Consider the following 21,096-nt stretch of genomic DNA (forward strand, 5'->3'; position numbering starts at 1 on the left):
TTTTTGAGCCTTTCAGCAGCAGCAGCAGCATCATCATTTGGTGCGAGGGCTGGCAAGGACGGCTCTCCACACACCATAAAACGTGTCGATACAAGACAAGTCTGCTATCATATACGTCGGTGCTCAACCAAACCTATCTCTTCACCTGCTCATCAGCCTCACGCTCTTGCTCCTCGAGCCACTCAAGCAACCGCCCAGTAGCCACAACATTCTTATACATATCGCTCGAGTTCCGCTGAAGCTGCTTGCTGTGCTCAGAACGAGGTGTTCCCTCGTCGGGATGCGACGCCATGAAATAATAGTTGTTCTGTTGGAGATGGGCCAAGAGCTCCTTTTGCCTTGAAAAATTAGTTCGCACCTGCTCGGTAACAATCTGCAGGCCTTTGTAGTCGTCCTGCGCAACCACGGTGGGATGCTGTGGTGTTTCGTACGCTGTGATGGGAGCTGGCGAGAGAGGATCCGTTTGCTTCATTTGCTCGAGTCGCTTCTGAGCATCTTTTTCGTGGTATTCCAGTATCGCGTACCGCGTCACCAGATCTGCAGCCATGTTGTTGAGGAGTTGGAGCTCGCGACGAGTAGCGTCTTTTACCCAGTCTTCTTTGACGTGAAGGTAGAATTCATGCTCTCTTTGCGCCAGGTGCTTCCACACAAACTGTATCTCGATACCTACTCTCTTCTTGAGATCCTGGAGGCGCTCCAGCCAGTCTCGTATGCTGCCCTCGTCTCGCGAATCGAGACTGTCCTTGTATGCGCGATAGCCTGCCTCGATGTCTGGTCCTGCCAGCTCACTTTGTTTGAATTCTACTTGGACGACAGTGTATTTGTTTGCCTCTGCTTGCAGCGACGACCGCGACTCATGGCCGTGAGGGGACTGGGTCGATGACTTGGTCTGCTGGGGCTCATCAAAGATGTCACCTGTTCCCCTGATGAGAGCAAGTTGATACCGCAAAAACCCCAAGGATGGAGATGTATAGTACTTGAGCGCTAGTTTGCCAGCCATGGAGAGCGAGTCTCTCGCTTCGCTGTCGTGCTGCAACTTCTCGTATGCCTGCATCCGCAAAACGCTGTCGTTTGCATGGAGAAGAGTGAGAAGTGGCTCAGACACGCGAACGAAAACAAGTTGACCAATCTTGGAGCCAAACGCACATCCAAGAGTCGCTGCTCCAATGAATCGCGAGACTCCGTAGGCTCCTGGTAAAGCGCGGGGGTTCAAGGCCATCAACATACCTATGGCCCCTCCAATCATTGTACGGTCTTCGGGGGAGGTATAGTTGGTCCGCTCCCACAGCTTCCCAGGCTTTGGCTTAATATTCTCCATCTTGAACACGCCCCTGTTCAGCTCGCGCCGCGAATACAACCCCGCCGCCGTCACTGACAGATCCGCGACGCTGAATATGGCGACAGTCCTGATGAACGTGCCGGGACTGGAGCGGCCGCACAGTGCAAGAAAGCCAGTGAAGCCCACAGCCGCGAGAGAGCTCCTGAATGGCGATGCGACAAGATCCGCCTGTGCAGGCAGTGACCAGGGGCGCTTTCGCGTGAGCGCAAGTTGTCCCTCGCCTATATAAGCCTCCAGTCAGCCAGCTACCTATTGCGCCGCTTGCGAGCTCGAGATACCTACCTTCGGGGACCAAAAGACGCACCATTGTGCCTTGCAACGGCTCTGTATCAGCTAGTCGAGGGTGGAGGTGGGCATGTAGCAATCGCCATCTGAAGCCCCCAGCCCATTGAGTAGTGGAAGCCTGCAGAATGGGGCAGAAGTTGTCGTCAGTCGTCTTTCATCATCATGTCGAGCATCGAGGCACGGCCCTCGCCATGGCGCATCTGACGTACGTAGGAATCGGGAGCGGCCCGGCTGTGGCAAACAAGTCCAAGTGACCCGACGCATGCATGTGCATACGTGTAATATATAACAGACGTCCCCTCCACTACCCGAGACTCTAGTGCTAGTTTGCAAAACTACAACTGCATGGCTTTACCCTGGGGCAGAGTGCTGGGTGAGCGATTCAATCTACCCCACCACCACCACAAACCTCCGCGGTGTAGCTGTCATGGTTCACTTGGACAGTGCGCCGAAGCTGGCCTTTCCCTCATCAATTCTGCACCGCAATCACGAATATATTGCAGTTAAGTCCCCGTCCTCTTATCTGAAGCTACTTTAGCATAATGGTCTTATGGTCTAGTGGTATGATTCTCGCTTAGGGTAAACCCGAGCATTGCTTGCGAGAGGCCCCGCGTTCGAGTCGCGGTAAGACCCCTTTTTGCTCCATGAATCGCTGTGCACACAGTTCAACCATGTTTCTTTTTGCCCATTTATGTTCTACGTGGATGACTGCGCTGGATTGCGGTGAAATGCTGTCTTTTGCAGCTTGGGAAGACAGTAGTCTGTAAGCTCTGGCTGTGCGTAGCTATCTTTGAGTGAAATAACCAGACAGGTACTCCTGAGTATTTTTCATAGAACGAAATGGAAATGTGTATAACATGTCATTATACATGCATCAACCAGGAGAGCAGTGGCTACCTATCTTCGTAAGATGCTGTTTTAGCCTCGCATTTTTGTGTGTTATTTAGTTTAGTATTCTCATTTATCATCAATGTTTGATTCCACAAAAGCTAGCCGTCCTGCGGTTGTCAATGAGCAGAGTATAGAACCCTATTTGAGAAACACAAAAAGAAGTGTTGCATGCTAGCGAAATTACAGCAATTGATTGCAGCATGGTATCCAGCTTTCTTATGGCAACCTTGATTGATATTGTTTCAGGCGTCCGCGGATGTAGGGTGTAAGCATGAAGCCGACGGCAGAGAAGAGGCAGAAAGATGACAAAATCTACCATTCCGGGGAAAGCGTTCCTCGGATCATCAGTATGCTTCTACCCGAGACATGTACACTCTTCTGTATCCATGAATAATGTTCAACACTGCATTTGCCGACTTTGATCAGTGCATACACGAGAAGTTTTTGCACTTTGTAACTGTTTCGATCAACAAATTAGAGTAATAGTCACGATCACCAGACATAAATTCGAGCGAATTTCCACTCATGCCACAAATGTTCGCAAGGTGATGGCGATGGATGACGTAGGCGATCGGACTTGAGGCGCGGAGGTTCTCGCATCCGGACGCAACTTTGATATTTCTACGCTTCAACACCCCCCGCTCCAAACCTACATACCTGTACACACACGCCAGCCCAAAATGCGCTCCCTACGCTCATGTGCAACGCGCCGATTGCGCGCATCTCTCGCCTCTGAATCTGCCGCCTCGTCCCCGTTCCGCACGCGCCAAAGCACCGCACCATGTCTCCTCTGCGCGCACCGCATAGCACCCCAAGCATCGCTTCGACGCTTCCAGTCGACATCGAGCAGCGCAAATGCCGTGGAAAAGCCGTTTGGCACACAAACACCCAGTACAAACCAGTCGCCACAAGTCCCGCAAACACACTACGACTTCTTCCCCTCGACGCTGCCAGACGGCCCCCCGCCAAACGGACCTTTTGCCATTGACCTCTCCGCCTTGAAGCGCGAGTTTCTCCAATTGCAGGCGCGCGCGCATCCCGACCTGCATCCCCAGGCGAACAAGAAGCGCGCCGAAGCAACGTCGGCGCGCATCAACGAGGCGTACAAGACGCTTCAGAATCCGCTGCTGCGGGCGCAATATCTGCTTTCGCTGCGGGGCATCCAGGTCGCCGACGACGAGACGGCCAAGGTGGAGGATCCCGACTTGTTGATGGAGGTGCTGGAGGCGCGCGAGAGTATCGAGGAAGCGGAGCGTGAAGAGGATCTTGAGGAGATGAGGGAGCGGAATGAAGAGCGGATAGCGCAGAGTACCGAGATACTCGACTCGGCGTTCAAGCAGGATGACTTGGATGCGGCCAAGAGCGAGGCGGTTAAGTTGCGGTACTGGGTCAATATTCGAGAAAGCATTGAGAACTGGGAGAAGGGTGCACCGGTTGTATTGCAGCATTAGGGTGCGTAAACAGCTGATGCATGGTACTGTAATCCCGTACTCTACACAGGCACCGTAATAGGATTCATGACGCCCGCGCCCCCATCGACCCTCAACTCAGCCCCAGTAATATAGCTGCTAAACCCGCTTGCCAGGAACCCGACTGCCCTACCCACTTCCTCAGGCCTGCCCGCCCTCTCCAGCCCAATCGTCCGCTTCTGCACCTCAGCCGCCTGCAGACTCGCGGGCGGAAACTGGCCCTGCGCCATCTCCTTGACGCCACACTCCTTCAGATCCACGCCCACATCAATCTGGCCCGCTGTAATCGCATTGATGCGCACGCCCGTCCCCTTGAGCACAAGCACGCCCGACCGCACCACGCCCAGCGCCGCATGCGACGCCATAGTAAAAGCTGGCGCCCAGCACCCGCCATACGTGCCCGCGACACTCGTCACCACGATGATGGACCCGTACGCAACATCCTTGGGCGCAGCATTCGCATAGTTACCCTTTGGCGTAGTTTTCTGCATTGCCGCCGGAGCGTATTTCAGCGCGAAAAACGCAGGCACGGCGTTGGTATCAAAGGCAGCGTAGAGATCTTTCGGCCCTGTTTGCGTAATCGATGGCGGGCCCAGCAGGCCTGTCGAAGAGGTCCAGACGTCGAGCCGGCCCCATGTGTTTAGGATGTCGTCGATGAGGGCGAGCGTGGCTTCTTCCGACGCCGTGTTGTATGGGTAACTTATGATTTTCGTGTTGGGGTGTGCGGCTGTTGTGGTGGAGAGATCGGGGTCGGGGGAGGCGTTGAGAGAGGTGCAGGCGTAGATGCAGGCTGCGCCGTGGGCTGGGTGTTGCATTGTTAGTTCGAGAGCATTTCGGTAAGGAAGAGTTTGGAAAAGAGGAAGTGGCAGAGTAGAGAGGGTGACGTACCGGCCAATTCTGCGACTATGGCTTTGCCTACGGGCTGTGTTGCGCCGGTGACTACGCACACGAATCCATACTATACAATACATTGTCTTGTCAGTCCGGGATATCGCATATTCAATGATGCTCTCTTCCCTTCTTTCCCCTCTGTAGAATGTCCTTCTGCACCAACAATGTCTTGACTTTCTTATTATTATTTTTCGACCTTTGCCTTATCCCCTTGCCGTTCCGCAGAAGCAAGAAAAAAGATACAGTAGAAGAGAAAAAACCTACAAGTTTTCCATCCGCCCTATACGGAGAGAAATGCTCCGAGTCTGGCATTCCCGCATCTGTGCTTGAATTCCCTTCACTCATGTCGAATGCTCTGAATGTATACAATATACAACTGGACTCTGAACTACGTACACAAACGTACAGTCAAGAGAAAAGAGAGATGGGGAAAGAGAGGGAGAAAAGGCTAGATGGGACGCGCATCTCGAGCGCCCCTCGTGTAACAAGCCCTCATATCATTGATGATTAAATTAATTGGGCTGGCGAGCAGGACATATTTCATCAGTGTGCATGTCCACGGGGCGCGGAGATGCGGCGTGGGAAGCGGATGGAGGGAGCTTATCGGGGGAGCTTATCGGGCGTGTGTGGCTTTCCCGCGGGGTTGTTGGCGGGACAGAAGAGACGGGAGAGTGAGAGGACTATACAGCTGACATGGGAAATTCAAGTGGCATACATTATGTATTCTGAGCATAACGCCGTCTTGCCCATACGTGCCTATGTACATACTGGTCTAATTCATGTACCAACAACCTCATCTATGCCTTTACACAGCATATGCAGCAACGCCCCAAGATGCTCAAACTCCTTTCACACCACACCACAACACCGTGAATGCATAACCCAGACATTCCAATCTACGCCGTCTTGGCCTTATCCGCGTCCTGTCCCTTCCTCAGTTCCTCCCGCGGGGGCAAGACATCCGGCCCAAAGCTCAGGGGCAACAGCTCGCCCATGGTCCTAACAATCCACTTGCCTTCCTTGTTGAACATGAAGATGGGTGTTTCAAGTGCCAGAAACTCGCGCAAGAACTGGCGGCACATGCCGCACGGCGAGCAGTAATCCACAATGTCGGTGGTGACGCCCACGGCTTTGAAGGCGCCCAGCCGGTGGCCGGCCATGACGGCAGTACCCATGGCGACGCGCTCGGCGCATGTACCGACGGGGTACGAGGCGTTTTCGATGTTTGCGCCTGTGATGGTGTGCGTGGCTGAAGGGGCGGAGGGGGTCGATGTGGTGAGCAGGAGGGAGGCGCCGACGCGGAACAATGAGTATGGGCCTATGAATATTAACATATTAAACCACACAATTCCTCCTCTTGCTCTCTTTTTTGTTCTTGCAGAACTACAATATACAAAGAGAATCTTTGCAATGCCACTTACAATACGCCCGCTCCCGCGCCTCGAAGCACTGCTCGCCCAGGACCTGCAGCTCCGCCACCGAGACACCGTGGATCAAGCCATTTTCCTCCTTGACGCTTTCGCCAGGGGTGAATGTCGGAATGGTGGTGGCGCTCATTATGGGGAAAGAAAAGAGGGAAAGAAAAAGAAAAAGAAGGGAAAAGGAAAAGGAAAGGAAAAGGGAATGGCGACGCGTCGCGCAGTGTGCTTTTGATGAGGGGGGACGTGGGGCCGAGGGTTGACGCGGGGCGGCAAGGCGCGGTTCGGCGGGCTCCGATGGCAAACGGTGCTGGTGCTGGGTTGGGTGTATCACGAGTGCTGGTTAGAGGCGGGGTGAATGCCTTTCAATAGTGTTTGCGGAGAATTATGCATTAGAGCCCATGTTCCGGTGAGAGGGTAGCTTCTTGAGACATTGACGAAGTGTGCTTGCTTGCTTTGACTATTAGCAAATATGTTGATCCAGACCATCAGTGAGTAAGTTGCTGAGTAATTGGAGAATTGCCTGTTGATTCACAGGATATCAAGTAGCATATTCGTCTTATGATCTGTGTGTGGATAAGGCATTTCAGTCATAACACATCTACTTCATCATAACCAAGCTGAACTTGGATCTAGCTTCTAATTCCCACGACCCAGACTCTTTTCTTGTAGACATAGTCCTTTTTTCTATTCATGCAATGCCAGTAATCAACCGCGCCACTGATGCACAACACCATCAACTCAAGCGGCGGCTGCAGCCTCGTAGAAGGGATAATCAGTGTAGCCCTTCTGAGGCGGATCGGCGCCGTAGAACGTATCACGGTCATACTGGTTCAACGCTAGACCCTCGGCAAGCCTCTTTGGCAGATCCGGGTTCGAGATGAACCAGCGGCCAAAGACAATCAGGTCGGCTTCACCAGCCTCGACCTTGGGCGCGGCATTGTCTCTGGTGAAACCACCTGCTGCGATAAACTTGACCCCTCCTTTTTGCAGGATGTTGCGGAAATTGGTCAGTGTGTTGCCCTTGGCCTTGACGGTGGCTTCGGCCTCGACACCCTTGCCACCTTTGGACGTGTATGCAGAGAGAGCGTCCATCTTGGCTTGCTCGTCTAGCACTTCATCGAAGCGTGGCTCGACCCTAGCAGTTGTTAGAGCTATCATGTGCTGGAGTTGGCCGAGCTTACATGTGGACATATGCCGGCCTCTCTTGCTCCGGCAGTGCGGCAATCTTCTCGCAGAGGTACTCCCAGTGCTCGTTGGGATTGCTGTCCTTGGTATCTTGGAAATAGTTGTACGGGCTGAGGCGGACGCCGACGCGATCACCGCCAATGGCCTTGGCACAGGCCTGTATGACTTCTAGGGGAAAGCGACTGCGCCCTTCAATGGATCCACCATATTCATCTGTCCGCTTGTTGACGTTGTCGTGCAGAAACTGGTCAATCAGGTATCCGTTGGCGCCGTGAATCTCAATGCCATCAAATCCAGCCTCGAGTGATTTCTTCGCCGCATCCGCCCAAGTATTGGTAATTTCATGAATTTCTTCGACCGTCAATGGCTTGGGAGGGTGGTCGGCGCATGCTACGCCGTCAAGCCAGCTGCCTGTCATGGGCACATCGCTTGAGCTCACGGTTGGCGCTCCAGCTCGGAACGAGGGCGGACTTGCTCGTCCTGTGTGCCATAGCTGGCAGAAGATGTAGCCGCCCTTTGCGTGTACTGCATCAGTGACCTTTTTCCAGGCCGCAATCTGGGATTCAGAAAAAACACCCGGTGTGCCCGGATAGCCGCTGGCCTAGACTGCATCAGTGCTTGTGCCTGGAGGTATGCCGGCTACCCACGTATTTGGCAATGTCAGTGGCCTCGGTCAGCTGCAGGCCGCCTTTGCTCGCACGCTGGCCGTAGTGCTCGACATGCAGCTCCTGCGGTACAAAAACACCATCGCTCTCCCTGACCGCCCGCAGACGTGTCAGTGGCGCCTGCACGATGCGGTGTTGGAGTTGGAGAGGGCCCAGCTGCAGCGGGGAGAAGAGGGCGGTGTCTTTGAGCGGCGTGAAGCCGGCCGAGCTGTCTGTCTGAGGCATCCTGGAGGAGGAGTCGTCGTCGTCGTCGGAAAGGTGGCAGAGGGGTTTCTGCGAAGATGCAGCTGGTCCATGGCTACTTCAGGGTTCTTTGTACCTGGCACTAGCAGCAGAGGCGATCATCTGCACGCCCACGGCGGCCACGGCGGCCACGGCATGCAGCAGGGGGGTGGCGCTTGCAGATGCAGGAATGGGGGCGGCTGTCTGACGTGTGCGTGTGCAATTGTGTAGATGGGTGGCAGACGGACGAGAGTGGGGGGGAGGCGGCGCTCTGGACGAGCAGCATGGACCGCCAGAGGAAGGTTTGCCCTCGCCCTCAGCAATCAGGCCAATCAGCGATGTCATTACGTGGAGGGCGTCGATGCTGCACACGGCTGAGGGGTTAGCAAGCGCCAGGCCGGCGACGACATGAAAAGAGCATCGCTTCTGCCCCTCCGGGTGACCCTCGTCCTTTGTGCAGCCTTGATGCTGCTGCTTACTCGTACGTAGCCAGCCATGGCTCTCCCCGTGCCGCCGCAGAGCTGTGCCGCCGACGCGCCGCACGCGCCGTCGGCCGTCGAGGCTCTCACGCCCTTGATCCACTCGACCTACCGCACGCCCGACATCACCACCTTCATCAACGGCAGAAAGACCGTCATCGCCAACCCCAATCCTCACTGGACACTACTCGACTACATCCGCGCCCAGCCCGCCCTCAAGGGCACAAAGCTGGGCTGTGGCGAAGGCGGCTGTGGCGCATGCACCGTCGTCCTCCAGGTCCCAGATGCCCAGTCGGAGAAGAGGAGAATCAAGCATTTATCAGTCAATGCGTGCCTGTTCCCGCTCGTGGGCGTCGACGGCAAGCATGTCATCACCGTCGAGGGCATCGGCAGTGTCAGCCGCCCGCACCCTTTGCAGGAGCGGATTGCAAAGCTGCACGGCAGCCAGTGTGGATTTTGTGCGCATACCAATTGTGATTGTTTGATAGACTGGCTGATTGACAATGAATTAGGCACTCCGGGCATCGTCATGAGTCTGTACGCTGTTGTGCGGAATGCATACAACCCAGACACGCAAAAGTTCCATCTCAGTGCCCGTGATATCGAACTGGAGGGCCACCTGGACGGCAACCTGTGCAGATGCACGGGGTACAAGCCAATTCTGCAAGCGGCCAAAACCTTTGTCACCGACGACTTGAAGGGCCAGCTGGCCGAGGACGATGAACCCAGCACAGCAGACGCCGAAAAGCCCGACCGAGACGTCATTGACCTGACCCGCAACGGGTGTGCAGGGCCCTCCAAGGTGTCTTGCGGCCGCCCAGGCGGCTGTTGCAGAGACACACCGTCAGACAGCAGCTCGACCAACAGCAAATCCAATACCTCGTCACCACCAACTGAGCCCACGTCGGCATCAGAAGATGAGCATGTTGCTGCCATTTTGGACGCCAAGAAAGAACCTCAAGCAGACCCTGTCATAAGCGGTGCCGAGTACGCAAAGCCCCTGAAAAGCCACGAGGACGGAGCCGCGGGATCCAAGACTGCAACATCTGCCACACTTGCACCTGCAGCAACCTCAGAAAAGGGCATACCTAGAGTCGAATTCTTGGAGTATGTGCCAGATACAGAGCTCATCTTCCCACCAGCGCTGTGGAAGCATGAACCCCAGCCGATATGTTACGGCAACGACAAGAAAATCTGGTTCCGTCCTACCAAGCTTGAGCAGCTAGTAGAACTCAAGGACGCATTTCCATCGGCCAAGTTGGTTGGTGGGGCCAGTGAGGTCCAGGTAGAAGTCCGCTTCAAGAACTCGGACTTTGCCGTGTCCGTTTACATTTCGGATATACCTGAGCTGAAGCACACCAAGCTTCCCATGGATGCTGAACTCGACGCGGCCAAGGAACTCGTCATTGCAGCCAACACGTCGCTCACTGAGCTCGAATACATCTGTAAGACAGTGTATGCCAAGGTTGGCAAACGTGCCATGGTTCTAGAGGCACTCCGAAAGCAACTACGATACTTTGCCGGTCGCCAGATTCGCAATGTTGCCTCGCTGGCGGGTAACATTGCAACTGCATCACCAATATCAGACGCGAACCCCGTGCTGTTAGCCGCAGGTGCCACACTAGAGGCTGTCAACAAGAAGGATGGCAGTGTTCTTCTTCCCATGTCCGACTTCTTCGTAGCCTACAGAACTACGACCTTGCCCCCTGATGCAGCTCTGCACCGCATTCGGATACCTCTACCACCAGCAAGCGCACGGGAGGTTCTCAAGGCATACAAACAAGCAAAGCGCAAGGACGACGACATTGCAATCGTCACAGCAGCCTTCAGAGTGCGGCTTGATTCTGATGGCCTCGTTGAAGATGCCTCGATCGTGTTCGGTGGAATGGCGCCAGTGACTAAAGATTCACCAAAGACGCAGAGCGCCCTTCTCGGCAAGCCATGGTTCCATTCAGAGACGCTCGATGCTGCGCTCACGGCATTGATGCAGGACTACGACCTTCCGTATAGCGTTCCAGGCGGCATGGCTGATTACCGCAAAACACTCACGCTTTCGCTCTTTTTCCGCTTCTGGCACGAGGCTGCTGCTGAGTTTGGACTTGGCAACGTCGATCAGCAGGTTGTAGATGAAATTCATCGCGAGATATCTAGCGGAGCTCGCGATGACTACAACCCGTACGAACAGCGCGTGGTCGGGAAACAAGTTGCTCATCTTTCCGGTCTAAAACAATGTACCGGTGAAGCCGAGTACATTGACGACATGCCGCGACTAGATCGCGAGCTGTACGGCGGTCTTGTCATGTCGACAAAGGCGCATGCGAAGATTCTGAGCATCGATTGGGAGCGAGCACTCGAGATGCCTGGTGTTGTTGGTTACATTGACAAAAACAGTGTTCCGACCAATGCCAACATATGGGGCTCTATCAAGAAGGACGAGCCATTCTTTGCCGAGGACAAGGTTCTTTCGCATGGCCAAATCATTGGAATGGTCTACGCTGATACGGCGCTGGAAGCCCAAGCAGCTGCGCGGGCCGTCAAGGTCGAATACGAAGAGCTGCCAGCTATCCTGACCATTGACGAAGCCATCGCAGCTGAAAGCTATTTCCCACACGGAAAGTTTTTGAGAAAGGGTCTTGCCATTGATGACAAGATGGCTGATGCCTTTGCCGAATGCGATAGAGTCTTTGAAGGCGTGTGCAGGATGGGCGGTCAAGAGCATTTCTACCTCGAGACAAACGCAGCACTGGCTATACCCTCTGGAGAAGATGGCGCTATTGACGTGTGGTCTTCGACGCAGAACACCATGGAGGTGCAAGAATTTGTTAGCGCGGTGCTTGGAATACCAAGCAATCGTGTCAATGCTCGTGTCAAGCGCATGGGTGGTGGTTTTGGCGGCAAAGAATCTCGAAGTGTGCCGTTTGCTGTCTACACGGCCATTGCTGCGAGAAAGGAAAAAAGACCGGTCCGTATCATGTTGAATCGCGACGAAGACATGCTGCTCAGCGGCCAAAGACATCCATTCAAAGCGCAGTGGAAAGTTGGCGTATCGAAAGAGGGAAAGCTTCTTGCTCTTGAGGCCGACATCTACAACAATGCTGGCTTTTCGCAAGACATGAGCGGGGCCGTCATGGACCGATGCCTGACGCATTTTGATAACTCGTATCAGTGTCCAAATGTGTTCCTACGTGGTTATGTATGTCGAACCAATATCCACAGCAACACGGCGTACCGGGGTTTCGGCGCGCCACAGGGCATGTACTTTGCCGAGACCATCATGTACAACATTGCCGAAGGCATGGGCATCGATGTCGATGAGCTGAGATGGAGGAACTTATACAAGCCCGGAGAACATACTCCGTTCTTCCAGAAAATTGACGAAGACTGGCATGTACCAATGCTACTGCACCAGCTGAGCAAGTCTTCCGACTACGAGAATCGAAAGGCAGCCATCAAGGAGTTTAATGCGAAGAACAAGTGGCGGAAGCGAGGCATCAGTCTGATACCATCCAAGTTTGGTCTCAGCTTTGCAACGGCCCTGCATCTCAACCAAGCATCTGCCTATGTAAAGATCTATCGCGATGGAAGTGTGCTGCTACATCATGGAGGAACCGAGATGGGACAAGGTCTCTACACGAAGATGTGCCAGATTGCTGCACAAGAGCTCGGTACGCCTCTCGACGCCATCTACACGCAAGACAGTCAAACCTACCAAATTGTGAATGCATCGCCTACAGCTGCATCGTCGGGGTCCGATCTCAACGGCATGGCTGTGAAGGATGCGTGCGATCAGCTCAACGAGCGGCTGAAGCCGATTCGAGAGAAGCTGGGCAAAGACGCTACACTCAAAGAAGTTGCCCAAGCAGCCTACGTCGACCGCGTCAACCTTGCGGCCAATGGCTTCTGGAAGATGCCCAAGGTTGGATACATGTGGGGAGACACGAACCTAGAGACGGTCAAGCCAATGTACTACTACTGGACACAAGGAGCATGTTGCTCAGAAGTGGAACTTGATCTTCTCACGGGAGACCACACGGTACTGCGGTCAGACATTCTGATGGTAAGTCGTCCAACTCGTCTCGCCATTACTGCTAATTAATTACGTAGGATGTCGGCAACTCGATCAACCCAGCAATAGACTACGGTCAGATCGAAGGCGCCTTCATTCAGGGCCAAGGTCTCTTTACCATTGAAGAATCACTCTGGACACGCAATGGCCAGCTTTTTACCCGCGGTCCAGGCACCTATAAGATCCCCGGCTTCAGCGACATCCCACAAGTCTTCAACGCTAGTATGCTGCGGTACGACGATGACGGTAACCCACTGAACTGGCACCACCTGAGGACTGTACAGAGCAGCAAGGGTATTGGCGAGCCACCGCTCTTCCTAGGCAGTACAGTCTTTTTTGCGCTACGAGAAGCCGTTGCAGCGGCGAGAAAAATGAATGGAAAGGTGGTTAACGAGGGAGATGTATGGAACATGGATAGTCCGGCGACATGTGAACGGCTGAGATTAGCAGTCGGAGATGAGCTTGTGGACAGGGCAAAGACAGTAAGGAAGGAGGGGGAGATGGGGTTCTTGGTTGCTGTGTCGTAGTGGATCAAAATGAAGGCCGATATGGGCCATTTTAGGAGTTTGATATGCTGTAGCTGAAAATTATTTTAATGTAGAGTTGAAAACTCTGTGTCAAATGGCAATGATTACGAGTGTGTTTACAAGCACACCATAACCTAGCAGCACATTTCAACGTTCCCTGCCGTCGTTGGATGTTCACAGTTACTGAGTGACTAAAACTCAGGCGGCGGATGTGTCATTAGATACCGGACCGTATATTTCCCCACACGTAGAAGTATCTTCTCCACAGGCCTGATACCAGAGACGGCTATCGCATTTATCGCAGTGGGCCCTTGTATACTAATCCCCATTCTATCCTCTGCTATATCCCGATGCAGGCTATTTCCCGACCTGGCGAGCAACGCCTCCCATTGGCTGGGTCGCGGGGCATGATAGCGGCGATAGACGCACGACTCGTATCTCGATGCATCACCATTTCACCCTCGTCCATCTTCTCACCCGCGTCCCAACAGCGTGAAGTGCACAGAAACGCTGTCCAAGGTGCGTGAGAAGTCAAACTCACCACCTACCCCAGCCACACCGGACACAACCCCCACTCTTGCAGCAAAACGACCTTTTCCCAACGTATCCATGCGTGCATGCATGTACGTCTGCACCATATTCAACTAAGCTGCATCTACCCCGCCCCGCTAACTAGTCAGCGCGTCAGTCAGTCAGTCAGCAGTCGTCGGAAATGGGCGGGCCAGACAGACGAGCACGACTCTTTGGAACCCGCGGGTAACGTCTCGGCCGCGATAGGTACGCGTACCTATGTATCGAGCCTTTCGGAGGCAAACATGCCGATACGGCAGCTTGGGCAAGGCAAGGCACAGCACACACCGAGCCCTGACACAGTTACGGCGGACGGCATGACGGCGACACGATTAGTCAATCCGTCTATCTGTGTGTCTTGCTTTTGAAGGAATTGGGGTCAGAGGACGCGGGAGGGCCATGTACCATCATTAGTACCGGCCTTTCTTACTCTCTCCCCCCATCCTTCACTTTTCTTGTTTCTCGCGCGTCATCGCATCCCCATTTTCCACCTTCACGGCCTCATTTCCAAGTACCCACCCGCTAAGAGGAGCATAAGCGCCATGCCACCGTTGCCACCGCCACCCACTGCGTCGGTGCACCAGCCCTCCCACTCTCCAACTACCAAGCGACGCAAGAGGCGCGAGGTGGACAGGACTGCTGGCAAGAGGTTTGTGTGTCAGAATGAAGGCTGTGCGCGGTCGTTTACCCGTGCCGAGCATTTGCAGCGTCATGTGTTGAATCACTCGAGTGGGGAGTGGACTTGTGAGAGGTGTAGGGCGCATTTCAAGCGGAGGGACTTGCTTGGTGAGTGGGATGTGGTTGTATGCGGATGATACATTCTTGGTGTTTTACAGATATCTTGATTTTTTGGTAATTGCATTGGTTCATTTGGGTGTAGCAGAAATGATTTTGATTTTGTTTCTAAACTTGCGTTCACTAACCAGTACATGCAGACCGTCACATCGCCCGACATCGCCAAAAAGACGAAGAAGCCGGCGCAGAAGGATGCGGAGTGTTGAATACTCGAAAACGCATGTGGAAAGATGCAGAAGGCAAAATAGTGACTAAAAAACCTACACTAGTGAGCGTGGCCAACACTGCACCGCTCACTTCGCCTTTGCAAGACCAAGTCTTTCAGTCGTTGCAGGACTTGGCGTCTTTCGCCGCACACGATCAAAGTCTCCCTATTTCTCCACCATCCTCAAACAACCCCTCGCTTCCGAATACGCTGGAAGATCACGACTCGGGCATAGGCAGTAATGATCAGCCTGTGGCCTTGGATCCTACATCTATCTCTGCTCAAGACACCTTTTCGCCTATAGATCCTCGCTTTTGGTCTACCGACATCACACAACCTCAACCCGAATCATTCCCCTCGGCCGTCTTTGACGATGCGTCCTTTGACGATATCTTCAATCCGGATACCGCCAGCTCGTTCAACGCTCCGTTCACGACCATGAGCAACTACAACTGGCTGTTTGACATGGACTGGTCGAAGAACGACACATCTCAACAGATAGATGTACAGGAGCCGTTTCCTGTCTCGTTTGACGAAAACTCGCTACCGCAGGCAAACACCATCTTCAGCATTGACCTGGATCACACCAGTGTTGAAAAGGGGTCCAACACAGGCTGCTTTGGATCACTTCCACGGCAGCTGTCCGAGCCGATGTCACATCACTCGCCTGTGCAAATAATTCCACCCTCGTTTTGTGAACAGCCTGAAAGCATATCACACGCTGTTATGCCAGAACAACCGCCCACCCACCCCGATAAGTTTGGAATCGACAATGCCCACGCAAACAGCCACAGCCTGCCTATTCTCGAGCGCCCAATGTCTCTGCTCAACCCCTCACGAAGCCTCCCTGTGATAGACGAGCTCGCCCGTCAGCAACTCCTCGACCTAATCAACATCATGCAGCCCACAGTTCCAGACGGCAGCACCGTCACGCGCGACGACCCCCTTCTCTCGCTCTCATGCCTGCAGACATATTGCGACCTCTTCTTCACCCGCTTCAACACCACCTACCCCCTCATCCACATGTCGACATTCGACCCCTCCAAAGTCGACACGCTCCTACTTGCTTCTGTCCTCCTTCTCGGCGCCACATACGGCGAGAAAGATGCACACCAACTCGCTGTAAGTCATGCCCTCCCAACTCACTCTACAGTGACTAAACGCGGTAAACCATGTAGGTATGCATCCACGACGTGCTGCGTCCGCAAATCTTCGCCAGCGCCAGTTTCTCCGCCAAACCCGATCTGTGGGTTCTCCAGACGATCCTGCTGGTCGAGTGTTTTGGGAAGAGCAGAGCCGGCCAGAAACAACACGACATGTCGCACTTGTTCCACGGGCTGCTGATCAATCTGATTCGGAGGAGCGATTGCCAGACGATTCGCTCGCACATGATGCTGAGCGATGACGTGACGTGCGATCTGGAGGACGAGTGGCGGACGTGGTGTGAGGCCGAGGAGAAGAAGAGGTATGGACATGTCCCTGTATCTTTTTCGCTGTTTTGAAAGATATCATGATGCTAAGAGGTGGATGTGCAGACTCGCCTTCCTCTGCTTCATGTGGGACACGCAACACGCAGTCCTCTTCTGCCAATCCCTCTGCATGTCGGCTTTTGAGCTGCGGTCCAGCATGCCGTGCGACCAGGTGCTCTGGGAAGCCTCCAGCGCAGAGTCGTGGCAACAGCTCCGCAGAACAAGATGCGCTTCTCCGCCGCCCGTCTTCCTGTCCTGTCTGAAACTGTATCTCCAGCAATCGCAGAATAGCGCGAATCCACCGGCGGCGCTGATTCCAAAATCGCTAAACGCATTTTCCCGCTCCCTGCTCTTCCACGGCCTCATGTCCATCGCCTGGGACATGCAGCGCCGCGACCAAACCTCCCTGGGCGTCTCTGATGCCGCGCCCCCGCTGGGTAACTGGCGGGACCGGCTCGCCGCCTCGTACACAGCATGGCACACAGACTACGAGTCGTTCTGCACGCAGTACACGCAGCTAACGCCGTCACACACACCGGCGGGCCAGCAAGCAGCGCGCGAATTCAGCGTGCACCGTGTTGCAACGCTCGCGCTGTACCACGCCGCACACATTCTGCTGCACGCGCCGTTCCTCGACCTCCAGATCTACGCCGGCGCGCGCCACATCCTGGGGCGGCCCGTTGCCCGCTCCGACTACGCTCGGTCCCAGCGCGCAGTCAAGAAGTGGGTTGCAGAGCAAACCACACCGGTGCAATCGGCCGTGTGGCATGCAGCGGCGCTTGTTCGCGATAGCGTCGATGTCCTGGATCCCGTAGGAACAGGAGGTGTAGGTGTAGGTGTAAATGTAGGAGTAGATATCCACACAGGATCTTCATGCTCAGCAGACGTGGGCAACGGCCGTCTCTGGCATCACGCGTGGGCCGTGTATCTAGCTGCACTGGTGATTTGGGGGGCGTGGTATGCTCGACCAGCATCATCATCATCATCATCATCATCATCACAGCTCCTCGCAGACCAGCCGCTACCAGTACTATCCAGCCATGCACGTCGGCACGCCCAAACGGGATTCCCAGATGAACAAGAGGAAGGAGAAGAGGAAGATGCACATGGGGATAACGAAGACGAAGACGACGACGACGACGACGATATCATCTGGGATCCCACGCATGAAATGCACGTGCTCCTTAATGCTATTCTTAGGCAGCAGCAGCAGCAGCAGCGGTCGCCGCACACAGGGGCATATGCTGCTGGGGCAGCGGGCCCAGGTCCAGGTCCAGGTCCGCTAGTAGGACAAGGTGCAGGGCGCGTATTTCCCGGGACAGCGGCAACATGCAAGGGCGTGAATGGGCTGGCGGCAGTGGTGAGTCGGTGTCTGGGCAAGGTGCGGTGGGCCGTGGTGCACGATGGCATGATGGTGTTGCGAGGACTGGTGCAGTGGAGGTTAGTTGGGGGGAATGCGTGTGGAGGTGGGGGTGCTGTTAGTCAGTTAGTTAGGTAGGTAGGTAGGTAGGTAGTTGGGCAGTTTTGTTGGCTAGTGCACTGGGTGGGGGTGTTTGTGGAAATCGGCAGCAGTAAGTAGTAGTACTAAGTAGTAGTGGTAGTAGTGTATAGAAAAAAAAATCTAATACATGTATCAATGGATGTATGGATGGATGGATGTAAGAGGGTTTGTGCGTGCATACATACATAGATACATACATATGTACATCCATGACTCCATATCCCATGTAAATAGCAGCAAAGTCTGCTTCAACGCTATTGTTGACCTGCAACATGGATTGAAGCGAGAAGTACATGTATGTATGTGTTGTACGTACATATAGCCAATTCTTGACAAATCTTTTCTCTTTTCTTTTCTTTTTTCACCCTTCTTCCTTTTGTTTGTTTCTCGCCGTTACTCTTAACTCTTACACGTCAGGCCATGAACCGAAAAAGCCGGGAGTGCAAGTAGCAGTAGAAGTAGAAGTGAGGGGGAGGGGGGGAATTGAAAATTTTTTATTCTCAAAATGAGGGGGTGGGATATATGAATTTTTCTTTCAAGTGCGAGAGAGAATGGAAGCAAAACAAAAAGGGGGGGAACATGAGTCAAGGAAGAAAGTCTAGTTCGTAGCGACTTTTCCGGGGGACACGCCAACTCCAAGCCATGCAAAGAGAGCCAAAGAAGAAGTAGAAGAAGAAAAAAAAAGGAGAGGGATCATCATGAAAACCCCAAAAAATCTCCAAAAAACCACCCATGATTAAACAAAAGCAAAAACTGGCATGATAAAAACACCTCATGTATCCGACATGAAGCGTTCGTAATAATCGTCCATCCACTGTATAGCCGTAATGCCATTTTCTTTGCTTCCCTCTGTAAAGCGGCGCACGGTGCCAACGTAGCCATCTGGGCGGATATTGACAACCACGACTTCGCGGGGGTCGAGGCCATCGAGCCACTTGTCCATGCACGTCTGCTTGCGGGTATCCTTTTCCGGGATGTCGTCGAGGTAGAGGGTAAAGGACGAATCGCGCAGGACCGTGGGTAAGTCTTTGAGCTCGAAATTGTTCCGATCCTCGTCGGTGACGAGGCCATATGTAAAAACGCCGCTGACGGGGGTGTAGCGCTCGGGAATGACGAATTGGTCGTGGGGGGCGGCAAGCGGCGGTTGCATGGTATACGAGGCGTTGCCGGCAGCGCTGAGGCGGCCGACAAAGGAGCCGTTGCCGGTGTGTGCGTGACATACTGTTTCCAAAAAGGGCATGGATGCTCGGATGCTGTGTGTGAAAAAGTAGATACGGAACTGGCCTAGCGCGGGAATGTCAGTTTGAATGTCGACGGGGTTGGCGTCGATGTATCGCGTCACTTTGGCGGGTGGCAGCAGGTATCCTGGCTTCAGAGTGCCTCGGCAGTAGGCCTTTGATTGGACGTTGAGAATGTTGAGATCGTAGTTGACACCGTAGCCCGAGATGAAGGCGACGTTCTTGGCAAAGTTTGCGGCAAGGGCTTTGGGATCGCCCTTGTGGAAAGCCTCGGCGTGCTCGTAGTCAAAGTCAAGCAGGTCTTTTGCGATTTTTTGTCTTTCCTGCTCGTACGTCTGCAGCAGGGTGGGCTTGGCAAGGCCGCGTATGGCAAAGTTGAGTTTCCAGGCGAGGTTCCATGCATCGTGCATGGACGTGTTCATTCCTTGGGCTGCTTTGGGAGAGTGCGTGTGGCTAGCATCGCCTGCGATGAAGACTCGCTGCTGGTCGTCGGTGAAGCGGGCGGCAACGCGCTGTCCAATCTTGTAACGGCCAAACCATTCGACCGTCTTCCACTCGAGCCTGTACGGACGCAAGATGGCCTGAGCTCGCTTTTGCACAAAATCTTGCGTGGCCTGCTGAGCACCGACGGCCTCGTTGGAGTCTGGCCGCACCTCGATATACAGACGGGTCAGGCCCCTCTCGCGGGGAATCATGAGGATGGAGCCGAGCTCGTCTGACTGGATCACCACCTTGCTCCAGATGTCGGGGAAATCCGTGTCGAGGGCGCCGTCCAGGACGCCCCATATGGACTCGGTGGTGGATCCAACATGGGCGGCGCCGGGGATGCTCTTGCGGACCTTGGAGTGGGCGCCGTCGCAGCCGACAATGTATCTGGTGTTGAAGGTCCGCTTGGTGTGGTCGACGTTTTGGTGGCAGTTGACGGTGAGGGGGCGGATGGCCATGGGGGTGTACTTGAAGTCGGTAAAAGCCGTGTTCCTGGTGACGACGACGCCGCGTTCGCGCAGGTCGTCCTCGATGATGCCCTCGACCATGCCCTGGTGGACGAGCAGAATGTAGGGATCGAGCAGATCGACGACGGGCGGGTAGTGGATTTCGCGGCCAGTGCGGTGCAGCGGCTTCTCCGACGTCGACTTCCAAAAGGCTATGTCGTAGATTTTGACGCCCTTGCGCAGCAGCGGCTCGGCGATGCGCATCTGGCGCAGCGTCTCAATCGTCTTGGGCTGGAGGCCATCGGCACGGCCCGTTTCTGTGCGGTTGGGCCGGTCATCAATAATGCGCGTCTTGATGCCGTATCGCACCAGATTGTCGCTGCTATGGTCAGAGGGCAATATGGAGCAGCTGGTGTGGCAAGACGTACGCAAGCATGAGGCCGGCGGGCCCAGCGCCGACGACCAGGACGTCGCTCATGAAGGTCGAGTAGTCGTCGTCGCGCGGGTACGCGGGCGCGTGCACGGCGGCCTCGAGGCTGCTCCCCGAGGAGCGCGAGTGCGAGTCGGACGAGTCGGGGATGGAGGCGACGCCGGGGGACATTTTGTGGCGGACGGCGGACGAGGGGGGGCTGTTGGACGAGGAGCGCTTCATGAGCGTCCATAATGAGGGCGCCATGCTATGTAGCTGGTGTGGGTACAGTGAGGGCGGGCCGCTAGGGCAAAGATGGGGGTATCCAAGGGGGAAGACGGAGGGGCAGCGTTCGATTGTCTGTCGAACATCTGGCCATTTTCAAACGATTCGAGATTGCCATGACGCGCGTGTGAGGGTTCCGAGGCGCTGAAGAAAAAGTTAATGCCCGCCATGGGGTGATGCAGCGCAAGGGGTCGTTGTGGGCGTGCACACGGCCGTGGAGGCGTTTAGCCCGGCAGGCGGAGCAGGCGGAGC

General features: G+C 54.6%; 8 protein-coding genes and 1 non-coding gene across 9 annotated transcripts; 4 read left to right on the forward strand and 5 right to left on the reverse strand.

Annotated features, from left to right (window-relative positions):
• On the reverse strand, positions 1-1,322 carry SETTUDRAFT_168002 (uncharacterized protein). The gene has a single exon (XM_008025230.1). It carries the CDS (start codon positions 1,316-1,318, stop codon positions 134-136), a length of 1,185 nt encoding a protein of 394 aa, XP_008023421.1. The 5' UTR covers positions 1,319-1,322; the 3' UTR covers positions 1-133.
• An 846-nt stretch (positions 1,323-2,168) lies between these two features.
• Positions 2,169-2,257, forward strand: SETTUDRAFT_t116. The gene has a single exon. It is a non-coding gene; the product is annotated as a tRNA-Pro (tRNA).
• Positions 2,258-3,195: 938 nt separating this feature from the next.
• Positions 3,196-3,966, forward strand: SETTUDRAFT_26794 (uncharacterized protein; the record flags this gene model as incomplete). The annotated part of the gene is made up of 1 exon (XM_008025089.1): positions 3,196-3,966. One exon carries the CDS (start codon positions 3,196-3,198, stop codon positions 3,964-3,966), a length of 771 nt encoding a protein of 256 aa, XP_008023280.1.
• A 41-nt stretch (positions 3,967-4,007) lies between these two features.
• SETTUDRAFT_106468 (uncharacterized protein) lies at positions 4,008-5,220 on the reverse strand (the record flags this gene model as incomplete). The annotated part of the gene is made up of 3 exons (XM_008025231.1): positions 4,008-4,786; positions 4,873-4,942; positions 5,140-5,220. 3 exons carry the CDS (start codon positions 5,218-5,220, stop codon positions 4,008-4,010), a joined length of 930 nt encoding a protein of 309 aa, XP_008023422.1.
• A 354-nt stretch (positions 5,221-5,574) lies between these two features.
• Positions 5,575-6,455, reverse strand: SETTUDRAFT_168004 (uncharacterized protein). The gene is made up of 2 exons (XM_008025232.1): positions 6,297-6,455; positions 5,575-6,193 (listed from the first exon to the last, which is right to left on the reverse strand). The coding sequence occupies exons 1-2, from the start codon at positions 6,430-6,432 to the stop codon at positions 5,772-5,774; spliced, it is 558 nt and encodes a 185-aa protein (XP_008023423.1). The 5' UTR covers positions 6,433-6,455; the 3' UTR covers positions 5,575-5,771.
• Positions 6,456-6,867: 412 nt separating this feature from the next.
• Positions 6,868-8,524, reverse strand: SETTUDRAFT_168005 (uncharacterized protein). The gene is made up of 3 exons (XM_008025233.1): positions 8,129-8,524; positions 7,478-8,082; positions 6,868-7,431 (listed from the first exon to the last, which is right to left on the reverse strand). Exons 1-3 carry the CDS (start codon positions 8,369-8,371, stop codon positions 7,035-7,037), a joined length of 1,245 nt encoding a protein of 414 aa, XP_008023424.1. The 5' UTR covers positions 8,372-8,524; the 3' UTR covers positions 6,868-7,034.
• Positions 8,525-8,863: 339 nt separating this feature from the next.
• SETTUDRAFT_176195 (uncharacterized protein) lies at positions 8,864-13,440 on the forward strand (the record flags this gene model as incomplete). The annotated part of the gene is made up of 3 exons (XM_008025234.1): positions 8,864-9,305; positions 9,360-12,904; positions 12,952-13,440. The coding sequence occupies 3 exons, from the start codon at positions 8,864-8,866 to the stop codon at positions 13,438-13,440; spliced, it is 4,476 nt and encodes a 1,491-aa protein (XP_008023425.1).
• A 1,513-nt stretch (positions 13,441-14,953) lies between these two features.
• Positions 14,954-17,686, forward strand: SETTUDRAFT_73803 (uncharacterized protein; the record flags this gene model as incomplete). The annotated part of the gene is made up of 5 exons (XM_008025188.1): positions 14,954-16,132; positions 16,189-16,475; positions 16,546-17,303; positions 17,361-17,525; positions 17,601-17,686. Coding segments are annotated over 5 exons (2,475 nt in total), but the record flags the coding sequence as incomplete, so codon positions are not given.
• Positions 17,687-18,458: 772 nt separating this feature from the next.
• SETTUDRAFT_168006 (uncharacterized protein) lies at positions 18,459-20,807 on the reverse strand. Its single transcript, XM_008025235.1, has 2 exons — positions 20,579-20,807; positions 18,459-20,529 (listed from the first exon to the last, which is right to left on the reverse strand). The coding sequence occupies exons 1-2, from the start codon at positions 20,800-20,802 to the stop codon at positions 18,753-18,755; spliced, it is 2,001 nt and encodes a 666-aa protein (XP_008023426.1). The 5' UTR covers positions 20,803-20,807; the 3' UTR covers positions 18,459-18,752.
• Between the last annotated feature and the right edge of the window lie 289 nt (positions 20,808-21,096).

This window comes from Exserohilum turcica (genome assembly GCF_000359705.1).
Source record: "Exserohilum turcica Et28A unplaced genomic scaffold SETTUscaffold_14, whole genome shotgun sequence".
Classification (NCBI taxonomy): Eukaryota; Fungi; Ascomycota; class Dothideomycetes; order Pleosporales; family Pleosporaceae; genus Exserohilum; species Exserohilum turcicum.